The following is a 26,438-nucleotide window of genomic DNA, read 5'->3' as shown; positions in this document are numbered from 1 at the left end:
TGGGACCAGTTCAGAGGCATCTGGGCTATGAGCACAACTCGGAAGGCTGTGCTGCTAGTCGGCTGACACTGGCTGTCACTGCAGGGGATGAAAAACGAGGGTGTGTGAGCTACCCTGTCACCTGCTTAGCTGGCTGCCCAGTCAGGTGCTGCCTTGTGCGTGATCCCCTTCCCCCTCGGGGAAGTGGACCCACTCTCTTCCTGACTGATCCCTCCCCTGCCCATCATCCTGGCCCAAGTGTGAGCACGGCTTGTCCTGCAGACGACAGGAAATCCCAGCCACCAGGCCTCCCTGCCTACAATATGCCCCCTCCAGTCCAGCCCCCACACAGCCAGAAGGGTCTTCTCGAAACACAACTCCAACTGCTCGTCCTGCTGCTACCTTAGTATCCTTCGCTGTTTCCTCAGCACCCACATCAGGGGTTCTCACGCAGGGCTACGCATTAGGATCACATAGGAAAATACTGATAATGCCACCCCCTCCCCCACCGACTCAGAATCTCAATGATCCTACACATCATCATTTATCTTAAACTCCCCCCAGGTGAACCTCGTGTGATTCCAGGGCTGCGCACCTGTCATCTAGATGATCAAGTGCAAATTCCCTAACAGAGTGTTCAAGTCCAGTAGGGTCAAGTATATGATCGAGTCCATATAGGAGTGTCCAGTCTGTCTCCTATTCCTGGGCACTTCCAGGCTCTTTTGTAATCTGCCAGGAGCCCTGCCACCCCAGAACTGGCACCCCATGCTGCCTCCTGGGCGTCTCAGGATGATCCTGTGCTCAGTCGGGGGCGGGGGGGCAGGAGGCAAGGACTCAGCACCACGCTTGGCTGGCTTCTGGGTAGCCCCCGATGAGTGACCAGGTTCTGCTTCCCAAACCCACCCCCACTTCCTGCGGTCAGCCGCACAATGGCCCCCAAAGATATCCAGGCCCCGATAACCTGGGAACGTTGTCTTACATGGCCAAAGGGAATTTGCAGATATGATTAAGATTCTGAGATGGGCAGATGATCCTGGATCATCTAGGTGGACCTCACCTGCAATCGCAGTGTCCTTTTAAGAGGGACGCAGAGGCAGGTATGACATGGAAGGTGAAGGCCAAGGGACCGCTGTAGCAAGATGCTCCCCTGCTGGCTTTGCAGGTGGATGAAGGGCCCGGGAGCCAAGGGATGCAGCTGAGAAAGGCAAGGCGGCATCTCAGGGGCCTCCGGATAGAGCGTGGCCCTGCCCACAGCTTCACATTAGCCCAGGAAAACTGATCTAGACTTCTGGCCTCCAGAACTGCAGAGAAGACACTTCTCTTGTTTTAAGCCTCCTCACCCCCACTTGTGGTATTTGTTACAGCGGCCCTAAGAGACACATACACTCGTCATCCCTCAATTCTGGGGTTCCATCTTGCTGCCTGCAGCCCCCTCGGGCCCCCTTAAGGCCCACCTCCTCAAACTCATTGGCCAGCCTGCCCCTGTCATCTCTGCCATGGCCTGTTCCTGCTGTGACCGATCAAGCCTAATGCCTTCTAAGAATCCCAGGATGTAATCTCACAGTGGCCCAGTGAGCAGGTCCTGTGATTCCCCTCAATATGCACGTGAGGAACAGAGGCCTGGAGAAACCCAGGAATCCGCCGCAGGCCAGACAGCTTATGGGGAGCAGAGTGGGGACTTCAGCTCAGGCTCTCTGACTATAAAAATCCTGAACCCTCAGCCGCAGTCTCCGTGTTTATCGAGTGCTACAAACAGAACTCCTAAAACGATCACTGTCCTCCCGGGCAGCAACAAAGGACGTATAACGTAACTGGCTCGGCCTCAGTCAGCACTGAAGAGGCACAGCCCTTGGCTGGGACTCTCGCTGGCGGGGAGCCCAGGACCACGCGGTGATGAGACAGGTCTGCCCTGCAGGCTGCACAGAACCTGGACGCGGGGACAGCTGGATGCAGGATTTCTCTGGTCAGCAAGGGGAACGGGTGTGCTCACCCCAATCGCTGGCTTCTCCCCAAGTCACTCTACACAAAATAATGCGCTTAAGGAATTTTATATGAACAGGGCCGTATTTAGAGCCCCTGGAAGCGTCATGTTCAAGGCCGGCTTAGCACTTCTCGCCCTCTGGATGGGAGAGGCCGGGCACGATTTGTGACTCTCTCGGGGACGCTATACAGTGAAGTGGTTAAGGATGCACAACCCGGGAGCTGCTTCAATCCCACTTCCGCTGTTGGTGAGCTGGGCCACCCTGGCTAAGTGACTTAACCTTTCTGTGTACTGGTTTCTCATCTGTGAAATGGGGCCATAATGGCACTCGCCTCATGGAGCGCTTGTGGGATTGAGTGGATTACGACGTGCAAGTGCCTGGAATAGAACCAGGTGCATGGTCATCGCTCAATCAATGTTGGCTATGTTGTCAGTCTTGGTGGGTTTCCCACTGGATTAGTTTCCTGTGCCAGATGCAACAAATTACCAAAAGTTTGGTGGCTTAAAAGAACAGAAATGTGTTCTCTCATAGTTCTGGAGGCCAGAAGCCCCAAATCAGTATCACTGGGCTGAAATCATTTCCTCTGGAGGCTCTCGGGGAGAATCTGCTCCCCGTCTCCCTCAGCTCTGGGAGCCGCTGACGCTCCTTGCTTGTGGTCTCATCACTCCAATCTGCCTCTGTGGTCACGTTTCATATGCTTCTTCTGTGTCAAATCTCCTTCTCAAAGGCACCCCTGGGCCCATCCCAGGATCATCTCCCTGTCTCAAGATCCTTAACTCAGTCACTTCTAGGGAGACAGCTTTTCCATACAGGATAACATTACAGGTTCCAGGGAGTAGGATCTGGTATCTTTGGGGGCTGTTACCTACCACACCTGTGTTTATAGCCCTAGCTCCCTTCTGATTTGCACCAGGGCCGGGCTGGAAACTGCCTGCCGAAACCAGGAGACTTTGGCTTGTGTCCCGAACCTGCCTGTTAACAGCTGAATGACCGAGGACAAACCACAGAGGTGGCCCAGCGCCAGCCTCTCCCCACGGGAGACGGCACTCCATAAGCTATACACGTGGGAGGGGTGAAGGGACAATCCCGTGAGTATCCCCTCCCCCGCTTCTGCTTCCAGGGAACCCAGCCCACAGCAGTGTGGTATCTCGTGTTAGTCATACAGCAAACCTGTGGACTATCACAAATCTGAGACCTGAGGAGGGAGGGGACCTAGGGGATGCGCTGTTACGAGGGCTTGACACAGGGTCACGGGTTTAGGGTTCTTTGTGGCTTGACTACAAGGCGCCTCCACTTTTGTCACCCCCACCACGCGAGCCAGGTCTGTGGCAGGTGAGCGGGAGTTCCCACGGCCGATGCCAGGGTGAGGGGGACGCTCGTTACTGATGGGTGGCCACCCCCAGCAAAGGCAACCCTGCTGCCCAAGGAAGAGGGGAGCCTATCCATCAAGGCTGGAGGCAGCAGTGTGGCAAGGCTATGGCCACAGTTCTTATGCCAGACATACAGCTCAGCGTTTAACCTGGAGTCAAGTCCTCCTTTATATCTGGACCCCAAAGTTTGAACTTGGTATCTAGGGTCTCTTGTGATCGGGGTCAAACCTTCCTGCCCAGCCCTTCTCCAGTAACACCCCTTCTACATCCCCCGACACCCCCCGCTTCAGCTCCTTAGGACCACTTGGTACCTCAGAACACAGGACTTGTTTCCACGGCTCTGAGCCTCGGCTCCTGCCGTGGACTTTGCCTGGAAGGCCCTTCTCCTCTGCCACCACGGATCTAACTGCCACTTACGCTCCAAAGCTGAGCTCGTGCCCCTCCTGTGAGACGTCTCCCCGGGCAGACTCCTGACGTGGGAATGACCGCCCCCCTCGTGAGAGCCGCTGCAAGTTTGTGCACTCTGTGGGCACGGGCTCCGCTCTGCCTGGTGGGACCACCCCCTGGGTCCACATCTGCCTCCTCTCCCACAGCCGACAGTCACCCCAGCTTAGAGCCCCCAGGGGCCGTGCAGGTCTTATCGGTGTGTCCCCACACCCCACCAGTGCTTGGCGTTGTTGTAGGTACTCGGCAAGGGTTCGAGGAACGAGTGAGTGAGTGAGTGCATGAATGAGTGAATGAACATGTGCATTTTGAAATCTAAATGGTTTTTGGTGGGGTGACCCAGAGGGACTAGACAGGGTTAGGTTTGAACGTTGGCCCTACTCTTTCGTAACAGTGTGATCATACACACCCAGTGTGTCTTGTGCCCTCGGGTGACACATGTCACCTCCCACTCAGCCATCGTTTGGTCATGGCCAGGCCTTGTGCCATGCGTCTCGATACAACACAGCTTAGTGTCTGGCCTGCAGCCACTGGTCGCCTTGTTCTGGAAAGACACAGACGTCCACACACTCATGGGCCCGCCATCTTGGCCAGTACAAGGGGATGATGGGGTCACTCTCCTCCAGGGACCCTGAGAGCCCTGTTTCCAGACGGCTCCAAGTGAAGGTCTGGCGACTGCCTGGCAGAGATGTGGTAATGGCCCTGGCGTGTTCACTGAGGGCTCCCTTCCTTCCCTGTCACCCCTCAATTCCTCCTTCACACAGTCCCTGGTAGCTCACATAGCCCGTCAGCTTTTCACGACCCTGCCGCACTGACCCAGCGGGCTGCTGCAGAGATGGCTCTCCTCCTTGGCTCCCCCAGACCGCCTACCCATGTCCCTTGTGTGGCTGTGGACATTGCCAGGCAAGGTCAAGGTCAGGTGGTCTCTCTGATGTGGGAGCCACACATCTCTCCAGCTCTAGCCCCAAAATGCCAAAGGCAATGATAAGATCTGAGCCCAACACCTCTCAGGGAATGGGTCAGAGACCTGCCTGCTGGGTCCTCCCCAGCCACTGGTCTTTCTGTGAAGCCCCCCCGCCCCAACTCCTTTTTGCCTTACCCCAAACCCTGAAACCTCAGCCCGTAAGGAATGGTGCCCGCAACTCTCCTGTGACTCCTGTGCCCTTGACACGTCTGAGAGGAGACTGCTGCTCTGGATATTCAAAGACAGACATGCCGACTTGTGTCATTTCTGCAGGGGGGGGGGGTGCTCAGCTCTGTGGGGGGGTGGCATCCTTCTTGGCCCTGAGTCCTTACCTGGGCCCTGGCCTTATTCCCCTGCTCTGGGCTGGGCTCTGAGTGGCCCTCGGGCTGACTTGCTCTGCGAAATGTGGCACACGAGATCATACCGGTAGTGTGAACGGATGCATTTTTGATCACGGTGACAGCACGCTCGGGGACTCCTCCGGAGGAGGAGGGGATCCTCTAACCACTGAGAGTCCTGGCTTACTTTGCCCTCAGACGCTCTAGTCCATCACACAGGGTGACCCAGGATGAGCTGTGGCCCCAGAAACCTCTCAGGCTCCCAGGCGCCCAGCTGGAAGCGAGCCAGTTAGAATGAACGTGATCCCCTAAATTAGTGGTCAAGGCTATCAAAAACTGGGTTACGGTGAATGGAGTTTGACACACACCAAAGCCCTGTGGGTAGAGGAAGGGCATGTGGGGGTGACATCCATGGGTGGGACCATGTTCTTCCTCCCATTGGTACGGGACCTTCAAGTGTCCTGAGCCTGCTGAGTCTGACTTTCCTCCTCCAAGGGTGGGCAATGGCCGTCATTATGGAAGGACAGATTTCTGGCTCTTCCCCTCTGGACACGAGGCACTTTGCATTTCCCCTGGGGCGAACCGTGTGACTGAGGCTTTCACTCAAGGGCATCTGCATGGTGGCAGCCCGTGTCACTGCCGGGCGAGGCCTTAGCGGACAGGTGTGAGACCCGTCACCTGCAGGGGCTGTTGGTGCAGAGGGCAGAAGCCTGAGTCGGGAAGTTCTGGAGCAGGATCTCCAGTCCCCCCCACCCCCGCCGCTCCCCCAGTGAACACCTAGCATGAACAAGACATGGTCCTGGGTGCTTTAAAGCCCCTGAGACTTGGGCACCGTTTCTTTCTGCAGCAAACCCGAACCATCGTGGCCGACATGTGGGGGCAATGAGACCAAGCGTGCCATGGCGTGACTGCGCGCGTGACCTGCTCTGTCGTGGTCGCTGTCCTCTCCTGCACCCCTTCCCTGACAAAAGTCACCCAGCTGAGTAGGCCGAACCAGCAGGTGCTTCAGGAACCCGGCACAAGCCTGGCCCGTACACACCGAGTCCCCGGCAGCGTCTCGAGGGACAGGCAGCACTGTGTCTCTGCTGGGAGAAGCTGTGGATGGGTTATGATTCGCCAGACGAGTGACATGAAATAAAGGTCAGATGGATCCGATCAGCTGGAGACCCCTCTGAGGTGTGTGCCTGCGTGTGCACGTGTGTGCATGTGCGCATGTGCATATTTAAACGTAAATTAACTCCTCGGGCCCAGCTCGAATGCACTTGTAGGAAGGAATCCCCTGCCGTATAACCAAGGGCTCCTTCGTCCCCTTGTCTCACAGGCGAGGACGAGGGACTGGGCTCAAGTCCTGCTCTGTCATTTCCCAGGGGAGGACCTTGGGGAGTGGCCGCATCTCCCCGAGCTCTGGTCCACTGGTCCACACGAGGGAGACACGAAGGCACGACCTCCCGGCACTGACAGGGGTTGACTGGGGCCTGGCACCCAGCAAGTGCTCAGCAAACACCCGTGTTCCAGAAGCTCCTCTGTGCTGTTTGCTCATGAACCGTGGTGGGAAAATGAGGGGTCGTGTTTGGGGTTGGGGGGCTTTCACCGTCCCCCAACCCCAAACTGCTCGAAAGACAGTGGCCTACTTCCCAGGCACAGAAAGCTTAGGGGTGGGCCAGGTGAAGCCTCTAGAGTTCTCCACTTACATTGCAGGGGTGGTAGGGGGGTCCGTGTCGACAGAGAAGTGGTTTGAAGTTAATTTTCCCCACGATAATGAATATTTTACTGATCCCTGGCTCTGCTGGCTTTGACCCAAACAGGAAAAAGCCATTTCAGGTTCGAAGTCATTGAAAAGACAACTTGTTATGTTCTGGCCGCTCCGAGGACGGGAGGAAATGGGCATGGGGCCCAGGGTGTCCCCCACGTCATGCACGCTTCAGAGGCAGGGTGCCTGCACCTCAGATGCAGTTGGCGATGCTTTAAAAGTCACACGGCGGGTCAGCCTCTCACCCAGACTAGTGAATCGCAGGCAGAGAATGCCCACAAGTAAGAGGCCCCGGGACAGAGGGACCAGGTTGGGTGGTGACTGCAGGACCTCGGGCTGACTGTTGTCTGTTCCCTGAGCCTCAGCCTCTCGGCAGTGAAGTGGATAAGACAGGAAACCCCAGCTCAGGGCTGTAGGAGTGGGCACAGAAGAAGCCGTGTGCAGGGGACCTGTAACCACGGATGCAGGTTTAACCATCATGCGGTGCTGTGGCCAGGCCTGTTGACCTGGGACTCAGTCGAGCTTACAGCAGGGCCTCTGGGATGTGCTGGGCTTGGTGCTAGTCAATTAATAAGCAAAGTATTAACCCCAGGGGAGGGGGTGAGGGTTGAAATGGTCCCTGAGAATGGATGGTGGTTCTTCCTCAGGGACATCTGATGGATTCTCACCTTCACTGATGGTATCACTTCTGTCATGGGCAGCAGGGAGCCCTGGAGGCATTAGAGCAGAGGAGCTGGACCCTCTCTGGCATGCAGCTGGGCCCCTGGTTCTGGGCAGAACACCTGTAAAGTCCTCGTCTTTCGTGCTCCTGCCCCCAGAGAACTCTCTGATCTCATTTCTTGCCTCTGCCATTATCGTTACTCACTCTGTTCCAGCTACACTGGCCTCTTTGCTGTTCCTTACACAGGCCAAGCATGGCCCTGCCTCAGGACCCTTGCACTTGCTGCTTCTCTGCCTACACCTCTCCATTCCTGGGCTGCTTCACTTCACTCAGGTCTCTGCCCAGGTGTCACCTCCCTTGAGGTGTCGCCTCTAAAATACGAGGTGTCACTGTCAGGTGTAAAATAGCACATCTGTTTCTGCTGCTTCCCTTTCTGGCTCCAGGACCAACAAGCACAGGTTTTTGTGTCCACTCTATCCCCATCGCCTGAAACAGTGCCTGGTACAGAGTAGGGACTCAATAAATACGTGCTGAATAAACGAGCGAGTTGACCTACACAGAAAGAACTTGTATCCATTTCCCAAGTTAGCATTTCCCTGTCCATCACGGTCACCCTTGGGACGGTGACCCCGTCAGCTTGGTTACGATGCCAATGAGGATGTCCGACGCATGGCACGTTGCAGCGTGCACTCTCACTGTTACCCGGACCTCGTCTAGCACCGTGACAAGCACATGCACAAAGGCAGGTCTGGGATTCTACCCTCGGCTTCCCTGCAGACCCTCAGCGACGGGAAGCCCACTCCCTCTGAGGCAGCCCTTGGCATCCTGGGCAGCTCCTGGAAGGTGCAGGAAGGAGAAAGCGAATTAAGGGTTTGAGCCAAGGTGCATTTCTGCCATCCTTAGGCCAAGAGCGTGAGTTTCCCAGTTGTGACAGACCTGGCCTCTGCTCTGTGGATCAGCCCTCAGGGTGCCGAGTCAGAGGGCATCCCATGGCAAGAGACCCCTCGGTGGTCATACCTGAATGAACGGGAAGAGGAGCCCCACGGCGAAGTTGGAGAGCCAGTTGACGGTGCCCGCGATGATGAAAGCAGCCGACCGCTGGGGCTGCTGGAAGAACTCGCCGGTCAGGATGAACGGGATGCCCCCTGTGGTGGCAGAGCAAGGGCGCATGATTAATCACCGCGACAAGGTGACAAGGTCGTGCTGCCGGCCTCCATCTCCATATGGCAGGGCGGCACCCTTTCCGTAAGAGCCGGCCTTGCCTGGGCGAGGGACAGCTTCGGGAATGCGTGCTGGAGTCAGCCCCTAACTCCTCAAAGTGTACGAACCGCCTCTCTGACCTGGTGCATCCCAGTGAGAGGTGACTGATCCTGTTGGCTCTCCCAACGCCTTCTGAATCAAGCTGTAACCCGCCACAAAATGACTACAATAGATGCCAACTTGATTTCCAAGGCAAGTGACATTCACTGGCATATTGTGTCAGGCAGGTCCTGGCTCCCATATTCCCTGGGAGAGAAACCTGAAGCCCAGAGAGCTTACTTGACTTACTCAAGGTCACCCAGCTCCAGTGTAGCAGGGCCAGAACTGAGGCTTGGGACTCGACCTCCACAGGTCGGCACTGCCCCCGCTGATCCTTGCCTGACGGGGCGGAAACCCTCACTCAACCGGCAAGCCATTCGTCTTCCTGATCTCCCCTGTGACTGGATGGGTGGTGGGTCCCAGTCCCAGAGTCGCCCCGGCAGCGGGACGTCACTCAGCAGAAATATCACTGGCATTGACGGAGGACAGTTGTTTATCTTGAGGACTATAATGTGCAGTTGCATGATGTTTGTCACCCCTCACCTCCTGGATGCCCGGAGCTCCCCACAGGGGCTTGCACCCATTTCCAAATGTCCTCGGGGTGCCACACGTAGCTGAGAATCCCCAAGGTCTGCACCGTACTCTCCCTGAACTCAGCGAGATCCAGGATTGGGCCCTGTGCCCAGACCCAGGACCTGGGGCTCAGCATGGCCACTGGGGTCCTGTTTGCACCACCCCCCAAATGCAATCCGCACTGTGCCAATCAGATCTACATGCCGGCATCGTACAGACAAGGGTAGTGGAAGGGGAATGCCAGACTCTAGGAAGACACTTAAGGGTTCCATGGTTGTTGACCGTGCTGGGGCTGGTCCTACAGTGGTGGACGACAGGAGCAATGTCCTGCCCCCTTGGGATTCATTCCCTCTTCTGGAAGGGGGGAGAAATGACTTGTCTATGAAAAAGAAGTGAACGAATGAGTAAGTAATTACAACATGCGCTAAGTATGGAGGGAACACACTCAGCCCTGGAGGGAGCCGGTGTTCGTAGCGGTCAAGGAGGGCTCTCTGGGAGGCGATGGGTCAGATGTGACTTGAAGGAGGAGACACAGCTTGCTAAGATTTGGGGAAGACTGCCAGGCAGAGGGACGGGAGGGTGAAAGGGATTGGGTCAAGGTCTAGAGCAGAGGCCACTCTGTTGAGCGAGGGGAGAGAGGAATGGTATTAAGCGGGAAAGGGAAGCAGGACCAATTAAGCAGCCTCTTGTAGATCAAGGAGAGGGTCTGCTACTGAAGAAAAACAATGTGGGGTTTTGAGTAGGGGCTGATGTGATCCGTCTGCATTTTGTAGAGACCACAGCTGTTTAGAGAGGGGACCGGAGGGTGGAGTGGTGGCTGCGGGAGGCTGCTGGCCAGGGCAGGAGGAGGCCATGGTTGCCTAGAGGGCTTGCATGGTGCCAGTGGGGATGGAAGGAAGGGGCAGAATTCAGAGACTCCACCCCATGGAGGCAAAGCTTTCACTGTGAGCGTTACAAACAACATATACTGATCAAGTTCAACCAAGAAGCCCAAGGCCACAGGGGTCACAGGACGACTCAAGCCTGTCCCTTCAGAGTGTTCACTGTTATCACCCCTCTATTCTGCCAGCAAGCCTTGGCCTCCAGCACATCAAAATGACTCAGAATGGACCAGCCCCTCATCCCCCATTAGACTATGAGCCCTCCAGGGCAGACAGTGTCCCCATCTGCCTGGCATCTTGGGCAGAGAGTAGATATGGGATCGATATTCACGTACTTGTATTAGACACTCAAAATTTGATTTTGAAAAGATCTGATATATTGTTTACTACAAAGAAAGGAGACTTTCCATATCTTAAAGGTATCTATCAAAATGTGCAAGAACAACCGTGACGCATTGAAACGTGCGAAAACCAGCCTTTAGGTCTCAGCAAGCACGATGTTGCCTTGTCGAGAGTCTGTCGCACACCCGGTTGTTCCCGCAGCTACCACCACTGGGAGCCGTGCGGCACACCCTCGGGGGTCAGTTCACAGCTACTGTGAAGCCTGGACAGGGCTGAAGGCTGGTGTGCCACCTGCCCTGACTTCCCTAGGTGTGGTCTGGAAGCACCTGTCGGTAGCTCCATCAACATTCCTTATCCTGGTACATCAGCTTACGGTGGAGCAGAGAATGTTGATACACCTGCCTCCCCGCATGTCTCTGTGTCTCTTCAGGGCTCGGCCACGACTTGTTTGCTGGTGGTGGCCCTCGCTCCTGGCACAGCACTTAGGATACGGATACTAGGGACTCAGTAAACGTCTGCAGGACCCACAAGGAACGAGCAAGACACTGTGAGGTTCACAGCACATCTACGTTGGGTCTCCTCTCTCCTCCCTTCAGGCCACCTCTGAGGGCAAATACAAGAAACAATAAGAATTCTGTACAGCCTGTTTTGCTGATTGGTGTTCATTTCCATGATGCCCCTTGAACCTAACAACCAGGTGGTAAAGCACAGCGGGCTAGGGCTTGGCCTCTGGTGTCAGTAAGAACAGGTTTAAATGCAGCTCTACCGAATCTCTTTAGAATTAAGGCTTCTCACCTGCACAGTGATGACAGTAGGAACTTACCACGGAGGTATTTGTGAGGATTAAATGACTAGTAAGCACTTAGTATTAAGTAGGGCACATGAGAGGCATTCAGTAAGTGTTAGCTTCTATAATTAATACGGTAAGTGTTAGCTTTTTCTTATTATTATAGAAAGAATTATTTCCCTTCATTTTGTCATGAGCTAGCTGAAGTTCAGAAAACGGGAGTGACATGCCCAAGGACTCTTAGCCAAGAGTGATGATGACAAAACGAAGATGCTGGTGGTGATGATTATAAAAAGGACAATGGTGCTGCTGTGACTGCTGATGGGGGTGACAGTAAGTGGCACATATTGTAAAAAGCACTTGACATACGTTATTGCATTTAATTGCTACTAGTATGTGGTAGTTGTTACTACTGTTTTTCCCACTTAATGTGCAAAGAAACAGAGGCGTAAGAAAGTTAACTGATTCCCTCAAATCATACCGCCAGTGGGACTCGAACTCAAGGCTGGGTAACTGCCAGTTTGAGTCTTAATGACTCCATTGTGACGCAAGCAGGACTAAAGACGTTTACAATTTTTAAAATATGGGAAAGGAACTTAAGAGTACTCATGGTTTTATCTGAGTGCCCTACCAACTTCTGGAATTCACTTTTCTCTTTTGTCTGAAGGCAATGTTAGCCTGGTTTCCTGAGAGCCTCTCACTGTTTCTTTAAATCCAAAGTAAAATGAGAAAGAATGGGGTGTGGTATGCAAACAGAGTGGATTTCTGGGAGGTCCTTTATTTTTCGGTTGTTTTTCAAAATGAAAATTGTGTTGTTCTATTTTTCTGATTATCATGAGTAATATGCACCCATTTTTAACAATTAAAGAAAGCATACAGTGTAGAAAAGCATGAAAGGAAACAAAAGTCATCCCTAGACCTTCCATCCAGAGATGATATCCACTTGTGTTCTGGTACTTGGCACGGACATTGAATGTTGCTATAGAGAAGCCTAGAGCTAGTCCAATACTTATCCTTTAGGCAACTGGCTTTCTCCTGAAGAAATCCTTTCTTATGCTTCAAGTTATTAACTGAACTGTTTACTAACTGTGATGTGTCTGGGGTTGGTCTCCCCATAACAGTCTTTCTTAGAACACAGCGACTCCGTCTCAACTACAGATCCACTCTTCATTTACTTCCTATCTTAGATTTGAAAGCCTCTTCTGTTCTACCTGTTAGACTCTCTACTCCACAGACAGTGGTTATCTGTATGTTGGATTAATTTTCTCCCTCTTCCATGTCTGTTGTCTCCTGAATGACTTTATTATCTTGTGTCTAAACAGATTCTGCATGCTTCAGGCAATCTCTCCCTTCTTTCTCTTCTTCATCTCTTCTCTTTTCTTCCTTCTTCTGGTCCCATGTTGGTGCATTCCCTGTGCCACTGCCTTTTGTCTTGCCATGGTAGAATGAGTTGTTCCATCCAGATTGCCATCCACCCTGATCAACACCTTTTCTGATCTTCTTCCACGATGTCTTTTCTTTCAAATCACAATTGGGGGTGTGAGTACTGTCTTTTAGTAACTTTTCCATACATGGAGGCCAACATTAGGGCTGGGGAGCAGAGCAAACTTGGAGCATCTGGGCTCTGCTCTGGCCTCTGAGATTTTGAGTGACACGCACCAGAATCCGTTCCAGGAGGTCAGGGGTACACCCAGCTTTTGTGGGCTTCAACTGGTCTCCTCAAATTAGAATAGTCTTGGAAAATGAGAAGTCTTTTGGGGAGGACTGCTGCGGGGGAAAGTATCTTCCCCAGGACTGCTGACTCACCTCCTCACTCTAGTTCCCCCACCAATCAGGGATGTTAGTGAGAGTTCTTAGGGGGTATTGAATCCCCTTCCCTGGTCAGTGCTGTTTCGGAAGGGTGGAGACAGGATGTCCTATGCTAGAATATCCTTCCCTGGTTGCCAATTTTCACAGCCTATGGTATATTTCCTTCTTGGCTTGCTGCTGGCCATATTTTTTTTTTCCGTATCAAAGTTAAGGTTTGTTTGGTTGTTTTTTTTTTTTTTAACAACTTTTTTAAAGCTCATTTTGTTAGGTATTTGTGGGAGGAAGATCTGTCAGAAGGCTGTACATGACCACATTTACCTAAAATCCCTTGGTAACTCGTTTTGTAAAGTTAAGGTATTGGTGTTTCTTGTGGTAGGTGTGCGGTTGGCACTCATTTTAAAATAACGTGCTTCAGAATTAAAGGGCAGTTGGAAACAATCCCTTCTGGCACAGGATTTTGACAAGGGGGTGCCTTCTTCCAAAATCTCTGGTCGGGGCCCTTTACTTTGTGGATCTTGTTGTTTACAAAAAGATTTTAGATGCCATATCTCACTGGATCTTTCTTCACAAGCCAACTATGAGTTGTGAATTATCGCCGCAGATTAGGAAACTGAGGCTCTAGAAGACGAAGGGCTAATGTTACTGGTCCCACTTGTAAATGAAAGATGTGGAGACTGCTTTTAGGTAACAGGCTTGAGCAATGGCCCCCAATGACGCCCTGGGCTGAATGCAAACAGGTGCATTAAGTGACCCACCCTGAACCAGCCATAAGCCCCAACTGACCATCGGGCTACTTGTAACCGGGCACAGTTACCAAAAAAGGAAAATTCCATCTGTTCTCTACCTCCTCACTCCCTCCAATACTATAGCCCCTCGTCACCCCTCATGCCAGACAGTTTCTCCTTTGCTGTCCTGCTCGCTGCCCCCCTTGCAGTGACTGTATTCGAGAAACTTCTATGTCCTTTGTTCTGCTTTGGGTGAATGTTTTCACTTCCTCCTGCTGCCGGCCTCCACCTGATTGGGCCACTCCAATCACCCCCGATTGCACCCACAAAAGAGGATGCAAAGTTGGATTTTCGGACTCAAAATCCTGCCTTCCTTTGACTGCACCTCTCGGCTCAAAAGGATAAAAGGTGACAGTGGGTTCATGCTGCTGTTTCCACTCTATATCCAGCGTGCCTCGCACGGAGTTCTCTTCGCGTCACAGGACCCATACCTACTGCCTAGGAGTATGGTGCAGCTTACACTTCGCAAATCGTGTTTATGTCTCTTGGCCGACATTCCTTGTTATCTTATTTGGTTCCTACTTGTTATTTTATTTGGCTACGTTATTCTGGATTCGCCGGAAGCAGACCCTGACATGGGTTTTGTGTGTGAGTTGTTTCTAGAAAATGCCGGTAAGGGTGTGGGTAACTGAAGGAAGTGTATAGAGGGTGTGTTATCAGCAAGTCACCTCTGTGGGCCACCAGAACTTAATCCAGTTGGGGCCTCTCGGGAAACCGTGTGGAAAACACATCTCGGAATGAAGACAGCAACGGTCCCTACCTCTTGGCATTGTTTTGAGGACCAAATGGAACGTGCTTAGCAATGTGTGCCTGCAGTATTCCAGAAGACTGCTCTATCATCTCTGCTTGTGGCTTCCCCCCACGCGGCCGTTAGTCCCTTCCCCCTCCTCTTCTATTTTCTAGCTCTTACCAGGCACCTGGGTAAAATGTCAAATTTTATTTCATTTTTGTATAAAAGAAATAAAGGGCAACCATCCAAACTATTCTATAATTCATATTATTACATTCTTTGAATGGAGCCACTATCATCAACTTGAAAAGCCCTATAATAAGGGCTTTTAAATCTCCTTAATAGTCTCCACAGGTGTGCCCCATGCCACTTAATCCTTTAAACACATTTTCTCCTTAAGGAGGAGTTTTAAAAATACCTTTAAAGTTTTTTTTAACTTAAGGGGCGCCTGGGTGGCTCAGTCGGCTAAGCATCCAACTTCGGCTCAGGTCACGATCTCACGGTTCGTGAGTTTGAGCCCCGCATCAGGCCCTCTGCTGTCAGCATGGAGCCCGCTTCGGATCCTGTGTGCCCCCCTCTCTCTTCCCCTCCCCCGCTTGTGCTCTCTGACTCTCTCAAAATAAACAAACTTTAAGAACAAAAATTTTTTTAATTTAATATAATTTTGAAAATTCTTCACGGATATTTTGCTGTGCTTATTTCGTTAGACTTTATCTTTTGTGTCTGCTCATCTGTCCATTTTCATCCAACATTTACATTCTAAGTCCTGTGCTGGGCATTTTTAGGATCTACTAATCTATGTGATGAGTCCACATAACTACGTTAGGACGGGGGTATTCTAATACCCATTTGAAAGATGAGGAAATCGAGAAACAGAGCAGCAAAACGGCTTGCTGAAGGCCACACAAGCTGTCACCAAGAGCTTCTGATTCCGATAAAAGATCCTCCCTCCTGCCCATTCTCTAGGAGACACTGGAGAGAGGGCAAAGGCACTATTTCCCAAACAGCTTTGTTTTGTGACAAAAATCAGGCCATCAGCCATCAGCACACCTGCAGCTTGCAGGGAGCCGGGACCAGCATGCACTTGGTGCAGGAAGGGGGGCAGCGCGAGGGGGGGCTGTCTGCTCGGGAAGCCCCTCGCCTTGAAGGGTGCCTGTTCCGCCAAACGGGGAGAAGGCAGGTCTGTCCCCTCAGAGGGGGTGTCCACCTCTTCAGGCATGTGCTTCCCAGGTAGGGAAGGATGGGCCATGTGGCAGGTGCAGCCCAGGAATCCCCGGCAGAGGCTCGTCCCATCCTGACTCTCAGTGGGCACTTCTGGCTCTGTGGCCAATAAGGCTTTGGTCCTACTGCAAGCCTCGGTGTCCCCACCTGTAATCTGGGCACTTGATGAGCTCTTCAGAATCTCAGTAAAGCCACCTGTGGCACGTGCTTGGCACACGGTCCGTTATCACCTTGATGAGGCAGCCACCCTGGTGGCCAGGGGCACTGGCTTTGGAGTCAGAAAAACAGCTTCACTTACAGCCTGTGTGACCACAGACAAGTCATATCGATGGCTCTCAATTTTCTCATCTATAAAATGAGGACAGTTCCTACCTCTTAGCATTGTTTGGGGGGGCAAATGAGAGTGCTTCAGCACTGTGTGCAACACGTTGCAAAGGCTGCCCTGTAACAACTGGTACAGATATCCTTCTTCCCACGACGCAATCACTTAAACGCTTGTTGAGTATCGACCACGTGCCAGGCACGGTGCTCGGACATCGGTGGTGAGCAAGGAGCAGGCTCAGCTTCTCCCAGGGCTTCTAGCATCTGGGAACCCACTGAGACAAAACAGCCAGACCGACCACAAGATTAACTTTCTCCTGGCCCCCATCTCTCCTGGGCAATTACAGCAATGGCGAGAGTTAATGGATCAAGAACTTCCTACGTGCCAGGTTCTTGAAAAGTCTGCCCTCTGCAGGACGGAGGCATCGCTAAGATCCCTTAGAAGGGATCCCTTAGAAGGAAGACAGCATCAGACATTGTTGGTCTTGGATAAAGAAGAATTACAAGTAGGGGCGCCTGGGTGGCTCAGTCAGTTGAGCGTCTGACTTTGGCTCAGGTCATGACCTTGCGATCTGTGAGTTTGAGCCCCGTGTCGGGCTTTGTGCTGACGGCTTGGAGCCTGGAGTCTGTGTCTCCCTCTCTCTCTGCCCCTCCCCCACTCACACTCTGTCTCTCCTTCAAAAATAAACATTAAGAAAATTTTTGAAAAAAAAAAAAGAAGAATTACAAGTCATCAGGAGTCATTGCTCTGAACCAAAGGAGCAAAAGCCATTCCTTTTGTATCCAGAGATGCTGCAAAGTCAGGCTTCCTCTGTCCAGCCCCATCCCTGCCTTCCACGTGGGGAGACTGAGGCCGGAGACGGGAAGCGAGACTCCCTGTCTCAGACTTTCCAACTATCTGTTTGCTGTGTGCATGTCCTTCGTGGCAATTTCTAGCTCCTGCCATGCTCAGATTGTGCCCACTGCTGGAAATGCCCCCGGCAGTGGAGGGACTTCGGGGCACCCAGGATATATGGGCAATTTACTCAGCACAGGCTTGGCCCTCAGTATGGGATATGTAAGCAATGGCACCTGTCTTGCCTCCCTCCCAGCCTAACTACCTGCCCAGGCAGGTAACCAGCAAAGGTCCTGACCAAGGCTGTGGTCTCGCCCACATGAAGCATGTCTTCTAAAGAAATTAAAGGGAGGCTGCTCTAGGAGGGGAAGGAGACTCGAGTGTGTGTCTAGTTACAGAGAAGGAGGAGGTCCCTTTGCCACCACCCGTGCCTTCCATGGATGGTATCCTTCGTGATCTTTTGACTTCTTTATGCTTTTGCTTACCATGCTCTTCGGGGGTAGGCTGCGTGTTTCTTTTGCTCACTGGTGCTTTCCCCATAGCAAATTGTATCCCTTAATAGATGTTTGTTGAATGGGTGAGTGGATGAATAAATAGGAAATAATGGCTGTTAAGCAAGTCTTTTAAGGGAGAGTGGAAATTCATGATGTGGTCAAGGAACCGGTGGGGTGCAGAGCACAAGAGTGGTTTAGAGGGTGCCTGTTTGGAGGCTGCAGAGGCATCCTTGGCACAGGACTATACAGAGCTGGGTGGACCCCAGGTGTCTGCAGAAGGTTTCAGCAGGAGGCAGGCAGATCAGACTGCTCTGGAAAGTGGTCCCTGATGCAGAGTGGAGCTGGGGTTGCAGAGGGAGAGTGCAGGTAGACAGGGACGCTGGTTAGGAGACGGCTGCTCAGAAAGTGAGAAAACATTGGGAAAATGTTTGTGATAAAGGCCTTGGTGCCTCTCAGTCTCATTAACAGCCACCCTCTGTGATTCTATCTTGCATTTGCATGAGATCAATCATGCGACTTCGTTAAATTCATTCCCGAACACTCCGCTCCACTGAAACATAAATTGAGTCCCCTCTTGACTTCCAATTAGCATGCTTTGACAAAGACTTTATTCTGGTAGAATTTCTTTAATCTGGACTTTTAAGTCAAATTCTCAGGTTTGAACATCCACGTGGGAGTTTCCGGGGGAGAGGATGTTTTTGAAGAGTCTTGGGAGCAAATGGGCCGTGTAACGTCAAACTGACTCTGCTAATTCTAATTAAAAATGAGGCGCTGCCACATCCTAATAGGTGAGGACAGCTGATGAGCAGGTCAGAAAACACAAGTAAAGTCTATCAGGATAAGCCCACGCTAAGGGGTCTGGAGGGTAGGTTAACCACACCCTGATGGTCTGTTACTCAGTGTGGTCAGGAGTCTATGTTCCAATGAAGACAGAGGTCAGAGGGCTTGGTGGTACATTCTTCCGGGCACGCCTTACCGTTCTTCCTCATTTGTGTGGGCACTAGGGGGGTGTCGAAACAGATAAGCATGGGGGCCTGGATAAGGGGTGCTGCACGTATAAGGCAGCCTGGAATAAGGTCCAGGACCCTGGGGACACCTGTAACTGGAGACCAGCACACCCTCAGCCTGGGTCTTGGTTTTCCCAGCTGCAGAATGGATTGGTTTGTTCATTCTTACAGTGGACACAAGTTACTGAGTTCCTGCTGTAAGCTGGGGCCGTGCTGGGTACCGGGTCTACAGCCCTGAAGGAGCCACGGTGCCTGGGCTACACGGATCTAAAATCCTGCGGGTGCACGGTGTTTTCTGGCTCAAGACCCTAGAATGCCCAAACAGATGCTTTCTGCATCTCAGTGCTGGCCCCCCTCCCCTGCCTGCCCGCATCACCAGCCAGGGGTTTTGTCTGCCTTTCCATGAGCCGAGCCCAAGGGCTGGAGAGTTAACACCTCTTCCTTCCCCAGGACCGACTGCAGGGACTCTCTGTAAATACTTCTTTGGGGTCGGGGTGACTTGGGGGCATCTAATGGGCAGGAGGTGGTCTTTATGGGCAGCTCAGTATGCTAGCGGTGCTGAGATCAAGAGAGAAAGAGAAGAAGGTTTCCAACAACTTTTGCTACATGCTGTGAATTTAAACTGCTTCTTTTTGGACATGGGGCTGGGACTGACACCTCTAGGAATGTGACTGTGGGCTGGGCTATGGCGGGTGGGGTGGCTGGCTGGGCATTTTCAGGCTTATCATGAATTCTCCTTTGCCTTTTCCTGGATCGTCCTTCTAGAAGTCCCCGAGGACGTGCTGTCATGCCCACTTTACTGACGGGTGGGGAGAACACATGATTTGCTTTTCAAACCCAGACATTTTCAGAGTCCGTGGGTGCCACTGAGAATCACCTCAGACATCAGGTATAATCTGAACCGACTACTGATGAGAGAATGGGGGCTCAAGGTAAAAACTCTCAGCTAAGGTCCCACAGCTGGTAAGGCAGTGGCAGAAGGTGGGATTCGAACCCAGATCTACTGGACTTTCCATGAAATTGTCAGGCAAGGCAAACATCTTAAATGACATCACAGCCACCTGTGCTGAGCATGAACAGCGTGACTGTCTATGCAGTTACGGTGAGTAATTCTAATGTGCCTAAGGCTCTTTCTAGGTAGGTAACATTATTCCCAATTTACAGACGAGGAAACCGAGACATGGAAAGGTGAGGTGACTGCCCAAGTCATTCACCTGATACACAGCAGACAGGATTCGACGCCTGGTCTTCCAGCCATGCCAGCTCTGAGGCTGAGTAAGGGAGAGCAGAGAAGGAAGCCCACATTCAGATGATGAAAACAGGGGACCCAGACAACAGAACACGTGACATGCGGCCAAGTTTAGACTATGCGCGTGCAACCTCATTGGGCCCTGCAGCTTTTTCTGACTTTTCTTGGGAGTCTCTCTGAGCAGTGTGGGGAGCTTATCTTTCTTTCCCAGGTGCCTTCCTCAGCTCCGCACTCAGCTCAGCTCCTGAGGCCGTGGCAGGCGCTCATGCTGAGCTAAAAGCTCCCAGGGACCCAGTGGCCCCAGCCACATTTCCTGGAGCCTGGCTCCGCTCAGCCCGGCTCCTGAGGGTTACCTGCCTGCGAGCCGAGCCAGACTGCAACTCCCGCTGGCCCTTTTCCACAGCCTGGGTTCCTCCCTCCACCTCAAGTGCCAGCCTTTTTGAGAAAAGGCCAAAGCCGCTGAGACAGAGGAGAAGAAGGAGAGGGCCTGCAGCTGTCCACGAGGCTGGCCTGACCCTGGTGGTCTCCTCCATGGGGAGCCTCCTTCCTCCTCCTCCCACCCCTGTCTGCCCGGAACACTCCTTCTTACCTTTTCAGCTTCACTGCTTGTCACTATCTGTCCCCTGCCTGCCAGGCTGCTGGCACCTTCTTCTCTGTGCCCACGGGCCCTGCACACCGAGAGATGCTCCTGTCAAGAGGCCCAGACAAGGTGCTTGGGGAGGGTGTGTGCAGTGAAGGGGGATCATGTGTGAACTATCACGTGAACAATTGAAGGGGAGAATCTAGAAACGAGTACGTGACGGAGCTAACAGACAAGGAAGAACTAAAACTCGGTGTTTCAGGGGCAGGACTGGCTTAGAACCTGCCTCTTGAGGAATCATGTTGTCCCTTCTTGGGCCATGCCTTTCCAGCTGGGGCTGGACTCCAGGTCAACCCGGCTCCTTTCCATGAAATCCTATCAATAAGCTTCCTTGTATCCCTCAAGTGACAGGGAGCTCACTCCTTTGAGAAGTAAAGAGCTCGAATCTGAGTCTGACCCCAGCTGAGACCTCACAGAGAAGTGAGGTTCCCTTTTCTGGAGCTTCTCTGAGGCTGGCAGGTGCACCACGGAAACTCCAAGCATACCAAAGCTTCCAAGATCTACGCAGGAGACCTGAAACCATGCAATTCCTAGAGCAGAACACAGGCGGTAATTTCTCTGACACCGGCTATAGAAACATTTTTCCAGTTATGTGTCCTCTGGCAACGGAAACAAAAGCAAAATTAAACTATTGGGACTATACCAACAAAACAAAACAAAACAAAACAAAACACTGCTTTTATACAGTGGAGGAAACCATCAACAAAACCAAAAGGCAATTTACTGAATGGGAGAACATATTTGCAATGATATATCTGATAAGGAGTTAATATCCAAAATATAGCAATGACTTATACAATTCAACACCAAAAAAAAAGCAATCTAATTTAAAAATGGGCAAAAGACATGAACAGACATTTCTCTAAGAAAGACCTACAGATGGCCAACAGACACATGAAAAGATGCTCAGCATTACTCATCATCAAGGAAATGCAAATCAAAACCACAATGAGAGACCGCCTTGCACCTGTCAGATTGACTCATATCAAGAAGACAAGAAATGACAAGTGTTGGTGAGGACGTGGAGAAAAAGGAACCCTTGTGCACTGTTGGTGATGTGAATTGGTCCAGCCACTGTGGAAAACAATATGGAGGATCCTCAAAAAATTAAAACGAGAACTACCATATGACCTGGTAACTGCACTACCGGGCATTTACCCAAAGAAAACAAGACACTAATTAGGGGCGCCTGGGTGGCTCAGTCGGTTAAGCATCCAACTTCGGCTCAGGTCATGATCTCACAGCTCGTGGGTTCAAGCCCCACATCAGGCTCTGTGCTGACAGCTCAGAGCCTGGAGCCTGCTTCGGATTGTGTGTCTCCACCCCCCCCCCACTCTCTCTCTGCCTCTCCCCCACTGGCTCTGTCTCTTTCTCAAAAAGAAAACAAGACACTAATTCAAAAAGATATATGCACCTCTGTGCTTTGCAGCATTATTACAACAGCCAAGATATGAAAGCAGCTCAAGTGTCCACTGACAGATGACTAGATAAAGAAGATATGGGGTGTGTGTGTGCGTGTATGTGTGTGTATGTATGTGTATCTGAATGCTGGCATGTTACTCAGCCATAAAAAGAATGCAGTCGTGCCATTTGCAATGACACGGATGGAGGTAGAGTATAATGCTACACAAAACAAGTCAAAGAAAGACAAACACCATATGATTTCACTCTATGTGGAATTTAAGAAACAAAATGAACAAACAAAATACAAAAGAGACATGTCTCACATGTCTAAAAGACAGACCTTAAAATACAGAGAACAGGGGCGCCTGGGTGGCTCAGTCAGTTAAGCGTCCGACTTCAGCTCAGGTCACAATCTCACGGTCCGTGAGTTCGAGCTCCGTGTCAGGCTCTGGGCTGATGGCTCAGAGCCTGGAGCCTGTTTCCAATTCTGTGTCTCCCTCTCTCTCTGCCCCTCCCCCGTTCATGCTCTGTCTCTCTCTGTCTCAAAAATAAATAAACGTTAAAAAAAATTTAAAAATTACAGAGAACAAATTGGTGGCTTCCAGAGGGCAGGTGGGTGGAGAAACAGGTGAAGGGGATTAAGAGTACACTTATCTTGAGGAGCACTGAGTAAAGGACAGGATTGTTGAATCATTATGTTGTACACCTGAAACTATATGATACTGTATGTCAACTATGCTGAAACAAAAAAAGAAAAAAGAAAAGAAAAAAAAATCCCAGCTCCTTAGCGTAGTGGTGAGATCCTCCATCATGGGGCCCCTGCTACCCCTCTAACTTCATCTCCTTCCCTTGCTAACAACACTTCAGCTTTCCTTGACCCATTCAAGCAAGTTCCTGCCTCAGGACCTTTGCACATCCTAGATCCTCAGAGGGCTGCTTCCTTCTTAGCATCTGAGTCTTGCCACCAGTGCTAGCTTCTCACAGAGGACCTTCCCATTCACCCTCAGTAAAGCTGCCGTTCCTTCTAGGACTCTAGCCCCTTACTCTATTTATTCCTTCTTAGCATTTGTCACGAATTTTAAAGTATTTATTAGTTTAATGGCCAAGGTTCTATAACTACGCATTGGTGGTGGGGCAGCTTGGGGTCTGAAAAAGACCTCTCCTCCATCCCCATGAGACATAAGGTCCAAGAACAAAGACCACATCCCTGTGTCATTCCCCGGTGCCTGGATCAATATAAGAAGTGCTTGGTAAATACTTTTTTAAAAAAAATATTTATTTATTTGTTTGAGAGAGAGAGAGAGCAGGGGAGGGCAGAGAGAGAGGGAGGCAGAATCCAAAGCAGGTTCTGTACTGTCATTGCAGAGCCTGACACGGGGCTCGAACTCATGAACCAGGAGATCATGACCTAAGCCGGAATGCTTGGATGCTTAACAAACTGAGCCACCCAGGCTCCCCAGTAAATACTTTTAAACTAAGGAATGCGCTTACCTAATCCACTTTATCTTTCCAATTCCTCCCTTTTAGACTTGACAGTCAATCTCACTAAATTTGCATTTCCCATGTTGATCTATAATTATCGGTTTGAGTGTCTGTCTTCTTAATTAGAGTATGAACTCTAGATGAAAAGAAAACGTCTCTGACTCTAGTCCTGCATCCTCAGCACGGAGTGCAGTACCTGGCACCTAGCATGTGTTCAAAATCTTTCGTCGAATGAATTCATTTGGGACGTAACTGAGAATACGTGAAAGAGAAAAAAAAATCCTGTAAAGAGCCCACACAGAGAAAATCTGTGCACTAAAGCATGTATTATTCTCCTCATAAAGAGAGCCCCCGTGGGCCCTTTTCAGGCATAATCCTAACAAGCTTGATTTTCTATTTTCTCCATATTGTATTTAAATAAAGAAGTTGGGTGCACAGAGGGAGAACCCCAGGGCAAGGCAGTGCACTGACAAGGTCTGATAAATGAGACTCAGCGGCAGGTAAGACTTCCCATTAGAGGCTGTCACTGCCTTAGGAAAACAGCCCCCCAAACACTGGGTTTGATGTTCTCTCAGAGCCAGCTCTCTCGCCAAAGGCTTGTTTGAGTTAGGGAAGTTTTTCAAGTCTCCCAAGCGTGGTTTCTGGAATTGCAGAGTCCCAGGGGACCTGCCCAAAGCAGGGCTTCTGCTCCCAGGCAGGTCCACAGTGAGCCTTCTTCAGCATGAAGCTGACCCGCTAAGGGAATCCTTACAGCAGCCCCTGTTTCTTGACTGCTTTCCAGGAGCTGGGACCTGATTAGCCACTTAACAGAGATTTTTTTTTTTTAAACTTACGCCAGTCGGTAAGGTGTGCATCAACCTGTTAGACAGGAGGCAGCTCAGAATGCCGAGGTCACACAGGTGCAAAGGGGGGTTCTGGCCGTCAGGCCCCAGGCTGGGTGAGCGGGAAGCCCAGAGGGTCTCAACTGCATTGAGCTGCCCACGGGAGGCATGAAATAGAGGAAATAGAGGAAATGGCCTTCCATATTCTCGGTTTTTATTTCCCCTCATGCAAACTTAGAGCACGAAGGACGCCAGAGCAGAATAATTCCGTCCAGAGGATCCCATGCCCCAATCCCCAGAACCTGTACATGTGTCACCTTATAGGGCAAAGGGGCTTTGTGGGTGGGATTAAATGAAGGATTTTAGGATGGGAAAGATCCTGGATTATCCAGGTGGATGATCCTTTTAAGGATCCTCAAAAGAGAAAGGCAGGAAGGTCAGAATCTGAAAAAGAGATGTTACTACAGAAGCAGAAGCTTGAAGATGGAAGATGCCACGCGGGAAGCAGTGTAGAAGCCTCTAGAAGCCTCTAGAAGCCAAAGGATGAATTCCTCCCTGGAACCTTCGGGAAAGAACATAGCCCTGCCGACCCATTTAGACAATTGAGCTCGGAGCTGTAAGATAATATATGTGCTGATTTAACCCACTGAGTTTGTGATAACTTGTTACAACAGTAATAGGAACCCGATACAGATTCAAAACATGATGCATCCATACAGACAAAGTGCCCAGAAAGATCTTGGCTTGAAGCCAAGGGATGGGTTTGAAGACCCTGCTCCTGCCTCTTCTGAGCACATGAGCAAGAGCACGTGATTCGTCCCCCGCTGTCGTGGCATCCCCCCTCACCCCCACTTACGGAGTCAAACCCCTCCAGGTGTGGTATCCTGGCACAAGAGGTCACGAGTAGATTTTAAGCTCCTTTCCTATTCCAATACAAACACTTTGAGATGCAACCTTGGAATGTGGGACCTTAAGAATCTTCTTTTTTTATTAAAAAAAATTTTTAATGTTTATTTATTTTTGAGAGAGAGAGAGAGAGAGAGAGAGAGAGAGAGATACAGAGTGCAAGGGGGGAGCGTCAGAGAGAGAGGGAGACACAGAATCCGAAGCAGGTTCCAGGCTCTGAGCTGCCAGCACAGAGCCCGATGTGAGGCTTGAAACCACAAACTATGAGACCATGACGTGAGCTGAAGTGGGACACTTAACCGACTGAACCACCCGCATGCCCCCTAAAACTGTTTATTCATTTTTGAGAGACAGCAAGAGAGAATGAGCATGAGTGGGGGAGGTTCAGGAAAAGGGAGACAAAGGATCTGAAGTGGGCTCTGTGCCGTCAGCACACTTGACAGGGCTCGAACCCACAAACCGTGAGATCACGACCTGAGCCTAAGTCAGACGCTCAACCGACTGAGCCAGTCAGCCACCCTGACCCTAAGAATCTTCTTGATTGAAACTGTTTTTTGGGAAGGGGAACTAGTGTTTGCTGAGCATTTACTATGTGCCTGGCCAGGTTCTAGGTGTGTTAGGCAGGTGATTTCACAGGTGTAGAGCACAGGGTGTGGCACTGAAATGCTCCGACTTGAAAACAAGCTTGCCTGACGTTGGCAGTGTGACCCTGTATGAGCATCTTCTCTCTGTGCCTCAGTATCTTCATCTGTAAAATGGATAATAATCACATAGGCTTTTGGTGGGAATCACAGGAGTTAATGCATGATACACAGCGGCCACTGAGTAAAAGGTCATTATTTAGATATAAGGAAAGAAGTAGAGAAGTGAGGACACACACACACACACACACACACACACACACACACACACAGGCAGACTCGCCCCACATCACACAGCAACAGGTGGAAAAGCCAGGTTGGTTCGAGTCTGGAGCCTGTATTTATTCCAAAACACCAGCTAACGACAGTGGTTCTAAACTAGGGGTGACTCTGCCCCCAGGGGCATGTGGCGACGTCTGGAGACATTTTTGGTGTAAAAGGAGATGTTACTGGTGGCCGGGGGGGGGGGGGGGTAGAGCTCAGGGTTGTGGCTCAACGGGGCACGATGCCCGGGACGGCCTGCACCACGGAGGAGTATCCAGCCCCAATGCCGGCGGTGCGGAGGCTGAAGTTCTAGAAGTTTCTCCAGAAAGTCACGTAAGGGCATCATTAAATTACCGTGTGTTCACCATCTTGGAGGACTTGTGAAAATCCAAATTTCTATCAGACCACTCATCATTTTTTTCTAGAACTCTGAATTTATAGGTTGTGTTGTTATAGAAT

General features: G+C 51.2%; 1 protein-coding gene across 3 annotated transcripts in view; it reads right to left on the bottom strand.

The window, feature by feature from the left end:
- The window catches only part of SLC2A9 (solute carrier family 2 member 9), a 256,914-nt gene that overhangs the window by 13,594 nt on the left and 216,882 nt on the right, over positions 1 to 26,438 (bottom strand). For all 3 annotated transcript variants that reach the window (XM_043572969.1, XM_043572968.1, XM_043572967.1), the window contains one exon: positions 8,506 to 8,633. In XM_043572969.1, coding sequence (XP_043428904.1) covers positions 8,506 to 8,633 — 128 coding nt within the window. The remainder of the gene's footprint in view (positions 1 to 8,505; positions 8,634 to 26,438) is intronic.

This window comes from Prionailurus bengalensis, chromosome B1, assembly GCF_016509475.1.
Source record: "Prionailurus bengalensis isolate Pbe53 chromosome B1, Fcat_Pben_1.1_paternal_pri, whole genome shotgun sequence".
Taxonomy (NCBI): Eukaryota; Metazoa; Chordata; class Mammalia; order Carnivora; family Felidae; genus Prionailurus; species Prionailurus bengalensis.
This window is presented reverse-complemented; position numbering and strand designations above follow the sequence as displayed.